Source organism: Rhinopithecus bieti, unplaced genomic scaffold (genome assembly GCF_001698545.2).
Source record: "Rhinopithecus bieti isolate Rb0 unplaced genomic scaffold, ASM169854v2 scaffold_15838, whole genome shotgun sequence".
In the NCBI taxonomy this organism is placed as follows: domain Eukaryota; kingdom Metazoa; phylum Chordata; class Mammalia; order Primates; family Cercopithecidae; genus Rhinopithecus; species Rhinopithecus bieti.
Genome location: NW_016808928.1, coordinates 1,244,280 through 1,264,401, shown reverse-complemented (window position 1 = coordinate 1,264,401; position 20,122 = coordinate 1,244,280). Strand labels below are relative to the sequence as shown.

Sequence of the window (20,122 nt, the reverse complement as noted above, 5' to 3'; positions counted from 1 at the left end):
AGAATATAACCCCAGATTCCTGTGAAATAGAGTGCTCCACACATGGACCACCAATAGATTGGAAATGACGTATGAATGAAGCCTGCTTCCAGCCTGCAGAAATTCCCATCAGTGATCTGCATTGGTCCTACTTGCTGCTCTGGAACCCCACTCACTCACCGCCAGGATCTAGAAAATGCTGACAACACCACATCCAGATTACCACTGGGAGAAGATTAGAAGCTTTCGTGGTATAAACTTTCAAAAACAAGCATCTGTGTGATGGGACCTGTGGACACTCGGAATACCTTCACGCACCCAGTCATGATTTCTGATGATGCTTTCACAAATACTGGCGGGGGAAAGATTTAACTGTATCAATAGTAGAAATCCCTATAATTTTTGTAGAATTTTGCCAGGCATTTTAGAATGAGTTGTGTGGTTTTAACTTTCAAGGTAGACCTTAAGGCTTGTGGCTACTCACCCTCGCACACTGGCTGCAGTCCTGACCATGACCCATTGAGCAAGCATGTGCGTTCAGGGGAGCCCCTCAGCTGGTGCCCCATTTCACAGGAGAAGCGGAGAAGACTCTTTGTCTTAAATTCATCCCCAAGCCGAGACCCATGTGCTGGGGTCCCTGGATCACCACAGAATCCAGGATTATTTCCTATTGAAAATAAACACATACGGCAATGCATAATTGTGTTAGACTTGTTTTAAGCAGAGCTGTTACATTTACAGATAATGAAAAGTTGTTGAAATTTGTATTTGACATGAGTTATGGTTACATAACATTCTGGCAATCTTGTAAGAAATAATTTCTTTGTGATAGCCCTAAAAATGAAAGAATTTAGGATGTTGCTCCTGTGCTACTAAATTCACAATAGCCTATTCAAATATGGTTGTGCGAATAAATGACATTTCCTTTGGAAGAAGGAAAATGCTGGAAATGGTAAATGCATCAAGTCTTCACTGAAAAGGTAGGTACAGAGAGCAAAAGGAAAACGGGGCTTTAGGTAAACTGGGAATGTAAAAAAAAAAAAGGCAAATGAGAGGTTTAATTCTTCAGAATTGTATCCAGAGAGTTGCTGGTTCGCTGAATTTTAATTGTTTAAGAAACATTCATGAAAAAAATAAAGATAATTTTTTTTCAAAGAGGACCCATGTGGTTAATGATGATAGAGGTGGGGAAAATTAAACACATAAAAAAGAATAAAGAGCAAACAGGGACACACGGAGGCAGGACTGGCCAGCTTCCTCACAAATAACATCCAGACACTCCCGAGAATCCTGGAGGAGAGCATTTAAAGTGATGGTGTCTAACAACTATGGTGAAGATGAAGACAATATCTATAAGAGTCGTATTTGGCTAGAAATGGAATGATAATCATTTCAAAGAGATGCATAATTATACGGCATTTCCAATAACTGTAAATCATCGTTATCTGAAATCATTATTGGAAAGGTTATTTGACGCCTGTAATTCTGTCATTTCACCTGTAGGCCCCTTACCTGTGCAGTGGGGCAGTGCCCCGCTCCAGTGACTATCTTCCTGGCACACTCTCGTGTCATTGCCTATGAGACTCTGGCTCCCTCTGCATGAGTAGCGCACGATGGCGCCGTATGTAAACAGCTCTCCAGTTAGGACGGCATTGGCAGGGACCCCTGGGTGTCCGCAGGATATAGCTTAAGTAAAAAGATAAAATAAAACAAGTGAGTACATCCTTCCAGTTAAACCACTTCGTATTGGCAGATCTCCCATAGAGACACCCATATCAACAACATCCATTGAAGAAAAACACCTACATATTCTGGTATAGGAGACACCCATATCGACAACATCTATTAAAGAAAAACACCTACATATTCTGGTATAGCCCTACAGTTCCCTTATGTAATTTGTGACGCATACCAATTTTCAGATGACGCTTCCCCCCCTAATTTATTTACTGAAAAGGAGAGGTTCTGTTGATGATGTTTTTGTTTTGTTTTGTTATGGTAGCTTTGCTTACGGTGGAAACTGACGTGGATTTTCAAGGAGATAGCCATACTGCCTACATTTTTCCATCGACCCTTAACTATATTCCAAATGAACAGTATTATAGGAAATTTGAGAAAGTAACACGGGTCCATTAAAACTATTTCCACAATTTTTTCAGTTAATATGACAATCATATGCTTTGCTTGGCGACATGATTTTGTCAAATCTGCTTAATCTTCAAGTTCACATGTCTAAGAAAACCATTCTAACCATTTCTCTTTGAATATGGGGCAGTCTAAGATGGATAAGTAAAATGATAATGCTCAATTATTGATTAATGTATTCCTCAAATTGTTCTGTAAAATCATCTCAGTATTTCCATTCATTTCCTTACAATTATACCAAATCAGGCCCAAACTCTATTTATAGATATCCTTCAAAAAGGCAAATTCTGTAATCCAGATTAATATGGGACAGTGAAGATTTATTTTTCCTTTACTGTACAGTATCAAATGAGGGCTAGCAATGGACAAGTTTTTATCTGTATGCAAAAAGAACTAACTGAATTGAGACTACCAAGGAATCACTCCAAGGTGACCATTTCAGTATCCTAGAGGAATTCCACGTGGTAACGAGACACCCAGAAGGGTTATCAGCCAGAGGGGAAGAGTTGAATGCCTGGAAGCCACCACCATCCCCCAGTCACATCAGCCCTCACTTTCTGTCTTGCATGGACACTGATTCACTGGAGAACTAGATTTTATCCACATGGAGTCCTTAAAAGAAGCCAGTTAGACCTGAAACAGTGAAATGCTGGATCAATGACCACTTCCAGTTGAAATGAAATTTATATTTTATTTAAATGTTCACCTTCAGTGAAACAGTATCACAGCAAAATCAGACGCAGAGCTCAGCTGCTCTAGAGCATGGAAAAGCAAAGGCTCCCCCGAGCAAAGTCACAGCAATTCCAGTTGTTCATGACACCAAGCCGAGGGAAGTGGCCAGCTAGGAGAAGGAGAGCCAGCTCAACCCCAGCTCCTGAAGATGTGAAGCACATCAGCATCGGTACGAAAACAAATGGAAGTCTCACACACGCCAGGGGAGACATGAAAGAAATGTTCTGGGAAAGACAAAAACAGAACTAAACCAATTTCTATGAAAATTCCCATGTGTGAAGGCAAAAGGAAGACGAGAACGCAGACATAATTTGATGAAGATCGTAACACATTTATAGATGCAATTTTGTTACATAAGGCTGAGAATTGTTTTGAAAGTTATCACTGCCTTTCTCCACAGAAATTAATTGTATTGTTAACATGAGAATTTGAGATGAGTTTCTGTGTAGATTAGAGGAATGTGAGGGAAACTCACTTGGAGAAAAAAAAAATCTTCAATACTAACCCATTCTCAAAATACACTTCACAATGCTATAACTGAAAAGGCAAGAGGCATTATCATCTTTAGTATGTGTGTGGTAGACCCGACTGATAATGTCATTGCCATTTCCTTCCTCGTTTGTATTTTTTTTTTTTGTTTTTTAGAGATGGGGCCTTGCTTGTTGGCCAGGCTGGAGTGCAGTGATGCAATCATAACTCCTGGTCTCAAGTGATCTTCCTTCCTCAGCCTCCCAATGTGCTGGGACTATAGGCATGTGCCACCATGTCCCACTAGTTTTTACTTTTTTTATTTTTTGTAGAGATGGAGTCTGGCTAGGTTGTCCAAGTTGATCTAGAACTCCTGGCCTCAAGAGATCCACCTTCCTTGGCCTCCCAAAGTGCTGGGATTACAGGAGTGAGTCACTGTACCTGGCCTCCACTTTCTTTATGGATGCAAAATGCCTAGGACAAAGATCAGATTTTGATTTTAAGGATTGCTTTGTTTCTAATTTCAAAAAGAATAAAGAGAGTAACAACTTTTCCTAAATCTTCAGACTATGATCTTAAAACACGATTCTCTTTAACAGCCACTCTGATTTTTCAAATGAAAAGAAAATAAGACTTTGGCTATTTGGTTACAATGATGTATTTTTGCTTATCTTCATGGTCTATAATACACTGATAATAAGCTTTAAAGAGGGGCCAGAGGGATCATCTATAATTTTCTCTGCCCAGAAGAGCACATCCATTTTCTGGAGCCATATCCCTTCCCCTGATTTAAGGACTCAATTCACAAGCCAAGTACTAGCAGGATATGAGTTTAAAAAAAAAAAAAAAAAAAAAGAAAAAAAGATTTAACAACTTTATTCATTTATTTATTTTTTATTTTATTGTAAGTTCTGGGATGCATGTGCAGGATGTGCAGGTTTGTTATGTAGGGAAACGTGTGCGATGGTGGTTGGCTGCACCTACGAATCCATCACCTAAGTATTAAGCCCCGCGTGCATTAGCTATGTATCCTGATGCTCTCCCTCCACCGCCCCCTACAGGCCCCAGTGAGTGTTGTTCCCCTCCTGTGTCCATGTGATCTCATTGTTCAGCTCCTACTTGTAAGTGAGAATTTGTGGTGTTTGGTTTTCTGTTTCTGCATTAGTTTGCAGAGGATAAGCTTCCAAGCTCCATCCATGTCCCTGCAAAGGACATAATCTCATTCTTTTTTATGGCTGCATCATATTCCATGGTGTGCATGTACCACATTTTCTTTATTCAGTGTTTTACTGACGGGCACTTGGGTTGATTCCATGTCGTGTTATTGTGAATAGTGCTGCAGTGAACGTACGCATGCACATATCATGGGATCTAATTAAACTCAGGAGCTTCTGCACAGAAAAGAAAAACTATCATCAGAGTGAACAGAGAACCTACAGAATTATCATCAGAGTCAACAGACAACCAACAGAATGGGTGACAACTGTGCAATCCATCCATCTGACAAAGGTCTAATGTCCAGAATCTACAAGGAACTTAAACAAATTTACAAGAAAAAAACAACCCCACTAAAAAGTGGGTAAAGGACATGAACAGACACTTCTCAAAAGAAGACATTTCTGTGGCCAATAAACAATATGAAAAAAAGCTCAACATCACTGATCATTAGAGAAATGCAAATCAAAACTACAAAGAGATACCATCTCATGCCAGTTAGATGGGCTATCATTAAGTCAAGAAACAACAGATGCTGGTGAGGCTGTGGAGAAATAGGAATGCTTTTACACTGTTGGTGGGAATGTAAATTAGTGGAACCATTTTGGAAGACAGTGTAGTGATTCCTCAAAGACCTAGAATAAGAAAAACCATTTGACCCAGCATTCCCACTACTTGGTATATACCCCAAGGATAGGAGGCTTTTATTGTAGTCACCTTGGACTGTACCAGGAATGCTCACAAAACCCAATCAGGTCTCACAGCACTCCCCGCTTTGGCTGTAGATGCCAGGTCAACAGACAGAAACTCCACACCAGAGCCCTTTGCCCACCTAAGCTGAGCGAGAGTAAGGTTGGCAGATGCCTGGTGGGGAGGTGCGGGAGGTCCTGGTCGCCATGTCTAAGCGGTGTGGGCCAGGCCTACCTGGTAGGCTGAGCCTGAAGGCAAGCCGTGAGAAAAAGATAAAGGCATCATTGTCCAAGTGGTATCCAATTACCTGTGTCATTTCTCCTGAGCATACCAGTGTCCCCCAACCCCTTGAATTTGCTTAAGTTGTATTTGGTGATTTCTGGCCACTCTATCTACAGCTATCATACAAACTCCTACAATTGGTGATGGGAGAGAGCAGAGGGAATTAAAATTCAGTGCCTTTAAAATATACTTGCAGAATTTTCTGCTGATGCTGTCCTTACAGGGGTCTGAGCACAGAAATCGGGAATAACCCTGACTTACCCAAACACTTGGGCAGAGACCGGTCCCATAAGCCATTTGCCATACAGGTCAAGGCTGAAGATCCCAGCAAGTAAAATCCCTTCTTGCAATGGTACAGGACACTCATTCCATACTCAAAACTCTCAGGGAGGTTCTGTTGCCCGTGACGAATGGCATTTTCCACAAAGCCTGGATCGGAACAGTTCACCACTAGAAAATAAAACATTTCAGACACCATTTAGAAATAGCTAGAAATAACAGACAAAACAGATCAGAAATGAAGGCGAATTCCTCATCATTTTAGGAAGTTCAGAAACTGACAACATGATGGCTGAGGCTCATGAAATTCCACTCTCAGGATGAATTCTGCTAACTGCTTTGGGCCACTCTTCTTCAAGAGGTGTCAACAACTGGTAGACCACGATAGCAATTTTTCACACGAGGCTAATTTCCTCTATTTCCTAATAACTTTTTCAATGTAAATTCTGAAATTGTTTTCCTTGGTTAAGTTTTTACATTCTAATAATGGTCAAATAGAACTGGCTGAGGTTCGTTTAAATATTTTTACTCAAGTGTGGTGTTTTAGAACAGTCTGTGGCATGGTAATTACTTACCCCCCAACACACATACACACCTACATACATTAGTGCTTTAATATGTGTGCCTAAAATAATTTTGCTCTATGTAGAACGCAACTAAAAATGACAATTATTCCATCAATACCTAATAGAAATGCGAATCAAGCCAGCCTCTGATTTAGGCCTCTTCTCCCTTTAGAAACAGCCTGTGGTGAGGCAGTCTTCTGCAGCGTGCGGGACACGCTCTGGTTCCTCTGAAAGGCATTAGCCTGAATGCCTGTTGGCGTCTGCGAGGGAATTAGCGATGTGCTTTTGCAGGTGCAGAGGAAGAGAAAGAACTCTGATTACCTCATGCTTTGACCCACCCCACCAGTGAATGATGCAGCTGTTCCAGAGGCCACGGTCTCTCCAGATATTTCTGGCTCAGAAAAGCACTGTGCAAATGAATCTCGGGCAGCCTCTGCACATCATGAGTCCCAGAAGCTGAAGGCAAACCCTGTACCCAAACTGTGTGTTTTATTTCTTCTCTATTCAAAAAAGGAAGACAGAGGGCAGAATCAAGGCTTACAGTGTTCCCTTTTAGTGCTGTAGAATAATGTTCTCTGCTTCTTAAAACAACCCTGAGTTTACAGAAGAAAGTCTTGAGTTCTTTTGAATCAAAAAACCCAAAACAAACAAAAAGCCATGTGTGAAGTTCGCGCAAGTATTTTTAAGATCCCACAGGGCACTGCATCTGCAATACAATTGTAACCAAATCTCTAAAATAGCAGGAATTACCTAATGTGAGAAAATCTAATTAACTTGAAAATGTGATTATTTGTATAACCTGGAAGACACCCACATTGTCCCATTCTTACATTGAGCATAAGAGATGGATTCAGCTCCCCCATGCCGCACTTTCATAAGGAGACGGACAGTCCGGGGCTGGAACCCTAAAGATATTTTTGTGTTTATGTTTGTGCTTATATTGCTCTTAGAGGACTGTCCAAAAATAATTTCAAACTGTGTTTGTTGTCAAAGCAGAGAAAGCCACTTAGGAGAAATGAGTGGAAAAAAAGCCACTTTGACCATCTCCCACTAGGATGCCTGAGAGAAACCAAATGGCCCAGGATGCCAAAGACCAGATTGAGCTGATGCCACCATTTCTCCTCCTCCTCCTCCTCCTCCTCCTCCTCCTCCCCTCTTCCACCTCCACGTCCTCTCTTCCTCCTCCTCTTCCTTCTTCTCCTCCTCCACCTCCTTGTCCTCTCCTCCTCCTTCTGTTCCTCCTCCTTCTCCTCCTCTTCTTCCATCCCTCTCTTCCTTCTCTTTCTCCTCCTCATTCTCTTTCTCCTCTTGCTTATCATTTTCATCTTCTCTTTGGCTCAGCCTCTCTTAAAGGTTCACTGGCAGAGATTTATTTATTGGTGCAGTAACAACAGGATCCAACCTCACCCTTCTCCTTGCAGGAGGAGAAGCACATATTCTCTGAGCTTCACCGTGGCTGGTGAAGGGGGATTTAAAATATGTGAGTTTCATAACCTTGCTCTGAAAGTATGGACTAAAATTCTCTTTAAGGGTCACTCTTGCCATGGAAAGAGGTGCATAGGAGACAATAAACCCCTCATTCTTGGAAATTATTCTGCAAACTTACATTGCGTTAGAACTGCTTGGAGGGTGTGTGTTAAAATGCTAAGCCCTAAGTTCCTACCCCTTCCTTTACCTAGTTCACTATCCTTAAAATACTGAGCAGCAAAAGATGTTTACAATAAATATTCCTTGAGCTCCTGTGGAGAAACTGAGTGGATCCTTAAAATGGAAGAATCATGGGTACAAATACTCTAAATCTGCTCATGCACTTCTTCAGTCCTGCATAGAGTTGCAGTCTGAAGTATTTCTTTATATTCCTTCCTGTTTAATTCTGAGGCTCCATTAGAAGATTCAACTGCATCTATGTGCTGGAGGAAAAACAGGGCAAGAATAATCTGATGTATTTGTCTACGATAGAACTTCCATACCATTGCTGCAAATGGGTGTGTTTTACCATACAGAGAAGAATTTATCTGCCAGAAGAGTTTGTTAGTGACCAACCAATCGACACAAGTACCTTTCCCATCTGTATTTGTTTTCCCAGTTTCTATGTGAACAATTCCTAGCCAGGGATCTGGTGGAAAGAGGCTTATGTGACTGATAGGTGACCTGTTGGTTGTAAACTAGAAGGAGAAATTGCCTGTGAAGTTCATGGTGTGGAGATATGTCAGGCCCACCAGCAGCCACTCCAGGCCTGGTTCACGACACGCTGTTAAGTATAGGGTAATGTGCCAGAAAGAAATAAAGAGGCTCACTCTAGACAGCTGCACCTCATCGTAACATCTTACCGCCCAATACACTAAGACTTGATTTCCAGGTGTGAAAACCTGACGCGGAACCTGATTTTGTCAGCTGGGAGGAATGAGAACACTGATGTCTTGTACACATTCAGCCCAGTGTGGAGAAGTTCAAATGAACACACAGGCTGTGTTCTGTGGTGACAGCTGGGTATGTGGAAGGGTGAAAGAAGAAATTAATACAGGGATCAATAACAGGTCCAAAGTCACAACGACCATTGAACTAGAAATACACAAGGATCAGGACTCCTGAACACATGTTTGGTATTGCATAATAATAAAAGGCATCAGCATTCCTTGGTGACAGGAATCCCAGGGGCACCCCATCCCTTTTTCCTGGAGAGGACCAGCTGGAAATTTTAGCCTTCGATAGGATTCTAGAGGTGACTCATTAAGTCATTTTCTCCACTCTATATACACTCCTTACTCAGAGATGTCTTCTTTAAGATGCTCAAGTTGACATACAAATATGGATAAGAGACCAGTTGTGGTGGCTCACATCTGTAATCCCAGCACTTTGGGAGGCCGAGGCGGGCAGATCATTTGAGGTCAGGAGTTCGAGACCAGCCTGGCCAACATGATGAAACCCCATCTCTATTAAAAATACAAAAATTAGCCAGGCGTGGTGGTGGGGGCCTGTAATTCCAGCTACTCAGGAGGCTGAGGCAAGAGACTCACTTGAACCAAGGAGGTGGAGCTTGCAGTGAGCCGAGATCATGCCACTGCACTCCAGCCTGGGTGACAGAGCGAGACTCCGTCTTAAAAAACAAACAAACAAAAACCAAATATGGATAAACATAAGGTCCTATTGTTTATTCTCTTTCAAACTTTCTTGAGGACCATGGAGGTCCTTCAGATCCAGTAACGTCCCCATTCTCAGTCAAGTGAACGTACTGATTGCCTGAGGAAGGAAGCATGAAAACACTGTGTTTTGAGATTTGAGGGCGAATTATTCGAGCAGTTTTTCCAGCGCTGGGACGGATCACTGTTCCCGCGGCACGCCTCACACCGTAGTAAGTCTCAGCAGAGCACCCGCACTCTGACCGCGGCTCCACCTCCAGGAGCTGCCCTGTCCTGCCAAGTGCTCAGTAACCAGCTGCTTCCCTCTTGATTCTCTTCCTGGAGACAGGAAGCAAGGTCTGCTCCACATCCTTCTTCTTTTCAGAACCCAAAGCAATGGCCGTGTTTTCCTGAAAATCTCCCTCATGACAGAGAAACGTGATACAGTCCCGTCCCAGGCTCCTTCTCCAGCTGTTGACCAATAGAAATGCAGCCAGCTGTCTGCACACTGGTCTCTTCTAGGCAGTTTGGCTCTAAGGTGAAGGGCAGTGACAGGGCATCGCACGAGAGTCTGGTATCCTCTCCATGGCACGGACGCTGGGCTCTGTGGGCAGCACAACTCCTGATGTAACTTTGCAGGATTCATATCTATTTGATTCCAGCCTGTTACGTGATGAGGAAACACTGTGAACACTTCAACTGCTTTTCAATTAGATAATGTAATTCCAAGTTCCTTCTGTTGTTTCTAGAAAAATTGTTCATAATCAGCTCTTACATCAAACAGAATCTGTTTCGTTGTATATTTTTTAACTTCATTTATTCATCCACTAAAATGTATTAGTTAATGATAATTAAAATGTAGATAAGACTTTATTTAAAGGCTCTGAGATGATTAGAGCACAACCGTGGACTTTCACGTGTATATCCAAAATTTGGTTAAAAATTGTAAATCTAATTGTAACCCAAAGTAAAGCACTTCCCAATCTTTGGCATTAGCACGGTTTCCTACAAGCATAATGGTTTCTGAAGAAAGTATAAGCAACTATGATCAACCTCTCACCTCACTGCTTATTTTTGTGGAAGCTCTGCCTGGGGCCAATTTTGTTCTTATATGTGTTTATTTTGAAAGGCAAACCATGGAAATAAAGCTTAGTTTTTAAATTTCTATATAATGATTACACAAAAAGGAAAAGTAAAATAGAAACTGTCAGATTAAACTTTAAAAACTAAATGCTATGGGCTAAGCTTTTATGTGAAACTAAAAATAAACTAATATTAAGCAAAATTGGCAGAAATACACTGTTTTAGTATGAACTGGTAACTCCTGTTTCCAGAGCAAATAGAAAACTGTTAATTACAAAGAAAGAAAAATACCAACTTAGTGCAGTTCTGTTTTTACATGGCTGTGAGTGACAGTCTGAGAATAAACAGCAACTTTCCAAATGTTTGGAGGTGCAGTGAGAGACCATCCGTTCATGTCGCTGCCTCAAATCAGATTCACAGGAAAGGTCGGATCCACGTCTGTCAAATTCCGCTCACTGGGGTAACCCTGAACAGCAGTGACTGGGAGCGGAGCAAACGCACAGGAGGGAGGGGCGGGATGCTGGGAGGAGCATGGGATTTAAAGAAACCTGTGCATTGGGGCTATTTACTTAATTTTACCCCTCCCCTGTGACCAAGTCTTGCTCTGTCACCCAGGCTGGAGTGCAGTGGCGCGATCTCGGCTTACTGCAACCTCCGCCTCCCGCGTTCAAGCAATTCTCCTGTTTCAACCTCCCGAGTAGCTGCGATTACAGGCGTCCGCCACCATGCCTGGCTAATTTTTGTATTTTTAGTAGAGATGGGGTTTCACCATGTTGGTCAGTCTGGTCTTGAACTCCTGACCTCCTGATCTACCCGCCTTGGCCTCCCAAAGTGCTGGGATTACAGTCATGAGCCACTGTTCCCAGCCTTATTCCTTTACTTCATTAGTACTGGATGACAGGCCAGGGAGGATGAGCAAATATAAGTTTTCAGAGATGCATACTGGTAATTTTGGGTCTAGGAAGTCAGGAATCCCAACAAGCCCAGCGTCCCATGCAAAGCACATGGGTTCAGAGGTAATAAACTATTCAATCGTCTATACCACCATCGACTTCGGATTCTGTTTGTGTTTTTTAACTCACACATATTTATGCACGTATTTAATCCAACACATTTGACTACACATCACCCTGACAAGAGGTTTTCATACCCAACTTAAAAAATACATTGAAAAATTTTTAAAATATAACTTCTTTAAGTTTGAATTTTAAGTTAACAGTTAACTCTGAACAGACACTGGGACAAATCAGATGTGAGCTTAAAATTTTGGCAGAGAAGCAATTCTTTTAAGATGATCATTGGCCTTAAAGTGACTCAAAATCAGTATATGTCCCAATATGAAATTTGTGACACAATTTTATGTCACAAAATTGTGTACGGAAGATAGAAACCGTAATTCTGTAGGCAGACCGGAAATATACCATGTTCAAAGCTTTATTTTGTTTTCAAAAAGACTCCTGTGGCCCCATCATGCCTGTATCAGTAGCTTCTGCCTAGTTCAGGAACACGCAGAAACACACAATATACTCCACATATAACTGAGGCAGGAGACTGTGGTTGATACTGCTACACTGTTTCACCACTTTCCTTACAAAGGTTATATTTAAAGTCACTACACACTATGTAGGCAATAGTCCTTATAGTTTTTTTGAAATTTTAGTTTTCTTAAAAAAAATCTTCAATGAAGTATAACTGATAAAGTTTAAAGGGTACTGTTCCAACAAAAATTGTAAACTGATTGACATATAAGGAAGAAAGTCATAGGAGAGTGTGACTCAGCTTCACTCAAGGAGCTCAGTGGGAAACCAGGTAAGGCCCTAAGAAGTTGCTTTCTCTTAACAGTAGCTGTCAGGGGCAACAGGTGGAGGGGTCTCGTACTTTCAATTTAGTCTGCAAGGAAACCAGAAATGTGCTCCAGGAGGCCCCGGTGGCTTCTGAACTGCTCCTTCTATATTCTTAGCATATTACTATTGAAAAGAAGGAAGGGAAGGGAAGGGGAAGGGAGGGAAGAGGGAGGGGAGGGAAGAGGAAGGGAAGGGAAGGGAAAAGGGAAGGGGAGGGGAGAGAGGAGGGAGGGAGGGAGAAAACTGTCTCCATGGAGAGAAGGAAGGAAGGAAGGAAGGAAGGGGGAGGGAGAGGGGAGGGAGGGAAGGAGGGAGGAAACTGTCTCCATATTTTCGTATTTTTAAAAAAAAACTAAAAGCCTGTTTAAGTTTCTTTTTTGGTGTTTTATTCCCTTTTCCCTTCTTCTTTCTTAGTTTCATTTTAAACATGTATTAAAAAACTGTTCATGGAAGGAAAATACTAAAAAGAAACTAAGCTTTGTATTTGTAATGTAAAAATAGCCAAGTAAATTCTTGGGCAGTCAGCAAAAGGCATAAAAATTAGTTCAACACATTTTTTAAAAGCACTCATAAAAATTTTTTTTGTAATATGATTATGCAATAATATGATTTTTACAACTTTTCAATAGAATAAATTACAGAAAGTTTAGAGGACAAAAATACAGATAACTATGCAATAGTCAGTGTATTGCACACAATAAATATTTCTGGATTTGTTCACTAACTGAATGAACCAAAATTAAATTAAGCAAGATTGCTGGCCAGAGAAAACACAGTAACAACAATAAAAAAATGACTATTTTCAAATATATGAAAGTTACATAATTTTATCTTTTATCAATAACTGATAACTAGGTTACAGCTATAGTTTTGACTTTTAGGTGTGATACAAGAAATATGTTATAATCGATGGTAACTGACAATTGTCATTGATTGCCTGACTTTCCTGCGATGATATAAACTTCGAAGAGGAAATTGGGATTCATTGAGGACTCACTGTCTGCCAGGCCCTTGGCCAAGCATTGGTTTACCCAGAGCTCTCAGAAACCTAGGAAGAGGGTACTGTGGCTATATCACTGCCTTGACTCTTCATATAAGGAAACTGCTGTTCTCCCAGGAAGTCGAGCATGAACTCTAAGACCTGCAGGGAGGACCAGGTGGCGTGGGTGCCAGCACATATCAGATCAACCCCTAAGACTGTGTTTTCTGTACTCAGCAACACTCCCTCTCAGTCCTATACAGATATTAATATTTTCCCCAGTTGATTTTTTTTTTTACCAAAGAAAATATGCCTAATGTAAAGGAAAAAGATTGCATGAAATATTCATTTGGTGCAAAAGTAATTGCGGTTTTTGCCACGGCAATACTTTTGCACCAACCTAATAACACAAGGAAATGGCATATGCAAGTACTCTGCACACTGATATTTAAATCTTGACTTTAGAGACTCTTGCGAGTACATTCCCTCTTAACTGATTTTAACTCAGCCCTAAGGTAAACTTAGAACTAATTCTTTTTTTTTTTTTTTGAGACAGAGTCTTGCTCTGTCACCCAGGCTGGAGTGCAGCGGCCGGATCTCAGCTCACTGAAAGCTCCGCCTCCCGGGTTCACGCCATTTTCCTGCCTCAGCCTCCCGAGTAGCTGGGACTACAGGCGCCCGCCACCTCGCCCGGCTAGTTTTTTGTATTCTTTTAGTAGAGACGGGGTTTCACCGTGTTAGCCAGGATGGTCTCGATCTCCTGACCTCGTGATCCGCCTGTCTCGGCCTCCCAAAGTGCTGGGATTACAGGCTTGAGCCACCGCGCCCGGCAGGACTAATTCTTAATGGTCTCTCCAACTATATTGTTTCCAGGCCTTGGATGTATTTTTCTATCATATTTTACTGATAAAATAATAAACAGTTTATATTAAGGGCCTCGTTTAGCATTTGCGGGTCAAGAAGAAAGGCATGTTAACTCTACGAGGTATTAAAATTTTAATTGAAGAGGTATTAATTTTATAATAAGGATAATTCTTGACATGAAAAATTCTTCATGATATATGATTACATAAAAAGGCAGGTTATAAAAGAGTCCATAGGGATTATATGTAAGCTTATGTGTGTATGTATAATATTTATAAATAAGAAACATAAATATATAAGAAACATAGAAATATATTTCTCTATGTATAAGAAATACATAAATATGTATACATAAGAAACATATAAAGAAGTATATTTCTATATATGTAAGAAATATATAAAACGCAATAAAATCTACAATACCTTTTCTAAAATTCAAAGCTTATTCACTACTAGTTTGAAAGATGATTGATACCCTACTTCTTCTTTTCAGATATAACTCACAAATTTTGCTGTAAGGAATATACACTGCATTATGAGAAATGAACACTTGACTTTTAAGTTAACATAAAATCGGAGGATGAATGCCCCCATGAGAGGGGTCTTCCCAAAGCACAAGAGTGATGAGGGTTCATCACCGTCTCCCTCTGTGCTAGGGGACACACCCTGCCAGCAGCGCGTATAAGGGCAGCTTCGGGGAGACTGGCGCCTCGGGGTCCCTGGGCTCACACCAGCCTCCTGCTCTTGGCAAGTTCCTTCCCATCCGCTTCCTAAAGCCCAAGAGGAGCTTTGTTAAGTCACATCACTGCAACTGGTTCATTTAAGTTCTGCCATACATGTGCGGGATGTGCAGGCTTGTTCCATAGGTAAATGTGTGCCACGGGGGTTGGCTGCACCTGCCAACCCATCACCTAGCTACTAAGCCCCGCATGAGTTAGCTATTTTTCCTAAAACCTATTTTCCCCAGTTATTAAAATAGCTATTTTAGTTATTTTAACAGTAGCTTACATTTCCTTTAATTTTAAAATTTTACTATTTTAACATTTTGAGAATATGTTATTACATCCAATTTTTCATTAACACTTTAGTACAACTATACCCATAATGATTCTTTAGTGAAGTTTTTGTGGTTGTTTCCTTTTTTGATTTCTCTATCCTAACAGAACATTCACTAACCCCATATTTTCTTAATTTTCTTTATGCTCATGTACATAAGCATATCGGGACACAGGTTTTACATATGTCTAAGCACCCAATCCTACAAAATTATGACAAGAAAAGAAAAAATAATATTTAATGTTTGCATACAATACACAAATTATTAGACAAAGCAAGGAAACATTATGTGAATCATTCTGAAACATGAGACCTGGTAAATCTAATTGGTCCCTCACTGAACTGGCTCAACTCTTAGGCATAGTGACACATATTTTAGAATAAGGGACAAAGATTCCAAGAAAGGTCCTCTAGAGAAACATGGGCCTCCAGTTGAGCAGGAAAATCTGATTCTCAAAATAAACCTGAAGATGCTTGTTTTCATTCCTTCTTATGACATCTTCAACTGTATAAATTATTTCTTCCAGAAAAATACTACTACTAATAAAAGGGATACCTTCTTTTATTTATTTTTTTAATCTTATTTGCAAAGATAGTGTTACTGGGCTGAGTAGAATGAATTTTCTTTAGTCTCCTAAATCCGAGCTTTTTAATTGATCACAAGCACTGCAGGGCTAGATAGAGCTTCATCCTGTGCAGGGTTGAACCTGAGAATAAGCAGGCTACTGAGGGTGAGGTAGACATTGTAGAAATCTATATCTAATTCCGCTGCATAGTAGCACAGATTTACCTGGGGCTCTGTTTCAAAATTTGGGGTGGGGTTTCTGTTTTGTGCCTTTAACTAACTAAGTGCTGCACCAGGGCCACACTCAATGACTTCTCCAGATTACACACTTGAGAATCTTAGGTAGTAGTTGGGAAAAGAATGCACAGACAACAGCATGCTTACATAAGACACAACACCCTACAACTCTTGTGAGAGTATTTTAAAAAGCATACACAGTCAGAATCAGACCATATTGCAGTAAACAGCGAGAATCCCTGGCATTTTGTTCAGCTATTTTTTTTTACTTTAGGTTTTTGAGTTTTATGCCATTTCTTCCTGAAGCTTCACCATCTTTATGAGTCTGTCCTCTTTGAAATATTGTTTTTACGGTGTTAATAATATGCATATAAATTCTGTGTACTAGATTGTATCTTAGTTCAGAAATAAAACAAAACAAAATGATATGGAATAATAAAAAACTAGAGCAGGCAGACAGCTAGGGATGATTCGGGACTTCTAACCAACCTGACATGCCAGTGATGGTCCATTAACCTCCTCCTCCATCCCCTGCTTTGTCAGATATATTTGAAAAATTTTAAAAACTAAGTTTTAAAATTAAGTTTGTTTCTATTTTAAAATTAACTTTGTTTCCATTTTTCTAGGGAAAGGCAGGAAGTTTAAAAAATAAAGGCTACATTAATCCTGAAGAGTTTAAAATGCATCATCGAATTTGTTTAAGCTGTGCAACAGACGCGGTATCTAGTGGACCAGAGACAGTGTCTGGAACACTGAGAATGATCAATAAATGCGAAGTGTTTAATTTCTTCTTCTATTCCTTGAGATAAATTAGAAGAAAGTGGAACCTAGCTACAAAAAAAAAAAAAAAAAAAAAAAAAAAAAACCTTTTGATACTTAAAAGCCCACTCTTTTGAGTTCAGTTAATCTCTCGTTCTGCAAGAACATGTTTTGTGTCAAATGGACAGATGCCACGGCAGATTGGGTGAGTCTTCCTAGCTAGCAAACTCCTCTGGTCGTCTGCATAGTTATCTACTTAAAGATACGAAGAATTGCATTGACAGTGTCTAGCACATCATTTGGGATACAGTAGGCGCTTAACAAATGCTGCATTACATGGCCTAGAAGGCTCTAGGGAGATGGATACAGAACGTTCTGATACACCTAAGACCTCAAGACATAATTATGCTGTCCCCCTGTGTGGAGGTAACTGGGACAATATTTGTGGGCATTCATTCTCTATCGTTCCTCCAGTCATGCAATTTTTTTCTGTCACACAAGAAGGAGAAAAGAGTTTGATTAAAGCTGTTGAATCTTTCCTTAAGTCCTTGCAGCTGCATGAGCAAAAGGCTGACACTAATATCTATCTTCCCATCACCATTCCGGTCCTCACGGTTTCTTGTAGATGTGTGGATTTCATGTTTTCCTCTGAGAGCTGAATGAGTTAACGTGATTGTTTCAGCCATATTTACCGAGTGTGCAATAAATACTTCATGTATAGCAAAGCCTCCTGGTGCTAGAGACAGTGGGACAAGATTTCATTCAGCACCAGTTGATACATTTCAGGACATCCCCTAAACCCATTCCCCATTTTCCATGGCCCCTGACTTTACAAGTAAGACTCTCTCTCTGAACCCATTATTATATAATAATATTATATAGACGATAAGATCGACTTGCTAATTTTCAAGCTGACCGGAACACCCACATTATCAGGGAAAGCAGGAGGTTTTGAACAAGAAACTAGGGACACCTCTGTGAGCTATTCCATTCCTCATCGCTCCTAAATAAGACACGGTAGACGCCTGCTTTCTGGGGAGAGTGAGAACAAAGGAGCTTTGAGGATTTTGTTATGAATGCAAGATGCTCTCTACCCTGGAAGAGCAAAAAGCGATGCTAATCCCCACATATTCACCTATAGCACATTGGTCCAGAGCTGTGCAAGGTATTGAGCAAATGAGATACTTTGAAACTTCGAGTCTGTTAGGTGAGCTCATTGGTCAGAGGCATCGTCCCTGGGAAGCGCAGAACTGCTCGGGTCTTTATCCACCGCTTTCCCATATTTTAATGTGATCTTTTCCCTTCAGTTGTAGATTGCTTTCCATGTGGTATATTAGCAACAGCAGTTGACTGCTACTGCAGATACACCAGTTCAGATAAACTTGAGCTCATATCTTTCGGCAGCAAAACCTTATACAACATACATCATCTAAAAGGTGATTTTCCTAATGTCTTGTCCTTCGACAGGCCAATTATTTCTAGGGTGTGGCATTAAGGGTACTTATTACTTTATGTACAAACTACATTAGGACACTCAATGTCCTTCCATTTAAAGTTGCAATGCTAAAATAGTTCTTAATACACATGGCACACTGATAAATTTAGAGCTTTTAGGTTATATAACTTATTTAAATTTCTGTAACAGGGTAAGAACTCAAACATACTAAATATACATCTACGAATGAAACTGTCACTGTTGGAGGTTTGTTTTTTTTTTTTTTTTTTTTTTTTTTTTTTTTTTTTAGCAGCAATCAATGAGTGTAATTAGGAATAATAAAATGTACAGAAGTTTATAGTCCATCAAAAGAAACCAGAATCATTTTCTAAACACAGATATGGCCTTTATCCTAAGACTTTTGAAAAATCCCAGAGAAGAGAAACATTTCTATTCAAAAACAACCTGGAATTAAATTTTTTTTTACAATAGACATGCTTCAAATTGCCGTTTCCTTATAAGCAAACTTTTTGAAGTAAACTTGTTAAATTAATTGATTAATGAAACATACATACCTTTTGTTAGAAAAGCAAAATGTGAGTGAATATGAGTCTTTGTTCAAATGTTGTGAAAGTAATAGATGTTGGAGAAAAGAGTACTCCGGTGTTTAAATACATAAATAGCATTTGGTCCATGGCTGTATTTCCCATCTGAGAACTTCAGTAGTCATGAAAACTCACAGAGGGAAAATAGTGCTAAGTGTTTTTAATAAATTCTACCTATTAAAAAGAGGCAGTGAGTACAAAAGTCACAGGAAATTTCATTTAAGAAGATGACTACACAATGAAAACCTGAAGTTATTTCCTACTCTACTGTCACGTATAGACGCTTAAAAATATGTTAAATCAGTGTAAATGTAACAGATTTAAATATTCCATATGAGAAACAACCATTTCGTTCAAATTTTTGTGTGTGTATCCATTCTTTCAATATTTAATTACATTCACATGATTTAAAAGAAACACATGCCTGAATAGTACATATGCATGCACATACACACACACACACATGCACACAAACACACCACACTCTTAATAAGTCCAGTCCAAGCATGTCATTGATGAAACTAAACGAATGAAAGTGAAGCAAGAGGGGTTAATAAAATCTTATTTAAACCATAAAAATGGTCTGGGTGTAGTGGCTCACACCTTTAATCCCAGCACCTTGGGAGGCCAAGGCAGGCAGATCACTTGAGGTCAAGAGTTCAAGACCAGCCTAACCAACATGCAAATCCCCATTGCTACTAGAAATACAAAAATTAGTTGGGCATGGGTGTTCTCGCCTGTAGTTCCAGCTACTCAGAAGGCTGAGGAAGGAGAATCACTTGAACCTGAGAGGCAGAAGCTGCAGTGAGCCAAGATTGCACCACTGCACTCCAGCCTGGATGATACAGTGTGACCCCATCTCAAAAAAAAAAACATCAAAATGAATGAAATGCTCATACATGTACAACATGGATGGACCTCAAAAGTACTATGCTAAGTGAAAGACGCCAGGCACAAAAGACCTTAGATTCAATGATTTCATTTAGAAGAAACATTCATAATGGGCAAACCCATGGAGCTGGATAGCAGGCACTATTGATGGGAGGTGGAGGGGGAGGGAAATGGGGACTGCTTATGGGCTTAGGGTTTCCTTTTGGGGTGATGAAACATCTGGGGATTAGACAGAGGTGATGGTTACACAACACGGTCATGGCGAAAGTGCCCCTGAACTGCACACTTTAGAATGGTTAACTAGGTCAAGTTTTTCGGTTTTTTTTTTT

General features: G+C 40.2%; 1 protein-coding gene across 1 annotated transcript in view; it reads right to left on the bottom strand.

Annotated features, from left to right (window-relative positions):
- Window positions 1-20,122, bottom strand: part of CSMD1 (CUB and Sushi multiple domains 1) — a 1,215,136-nt gene that overhangs the window by 43,632 nt on the left and 1,151,382 nt on the right. The window contains exons 53-55 of the mRNA XM_017887857.1: window positions 5,773-5,961; window positions 1,492-1,665; window positions 464-646 (exon numbers count right to left, since the gene is read on the bottom strand). Of these exons, the coding sequence (XP_017743346.1) occupies window positions 464-646; window positions 1,492-1,665; window positions 5,773-5,961 (546 nt within the window). The remainder of the gene's footprint in view (window positions 1-463; window positions 647-1,491; window positions 1,666-5,772; window positions 5,962-20,122) is intronic.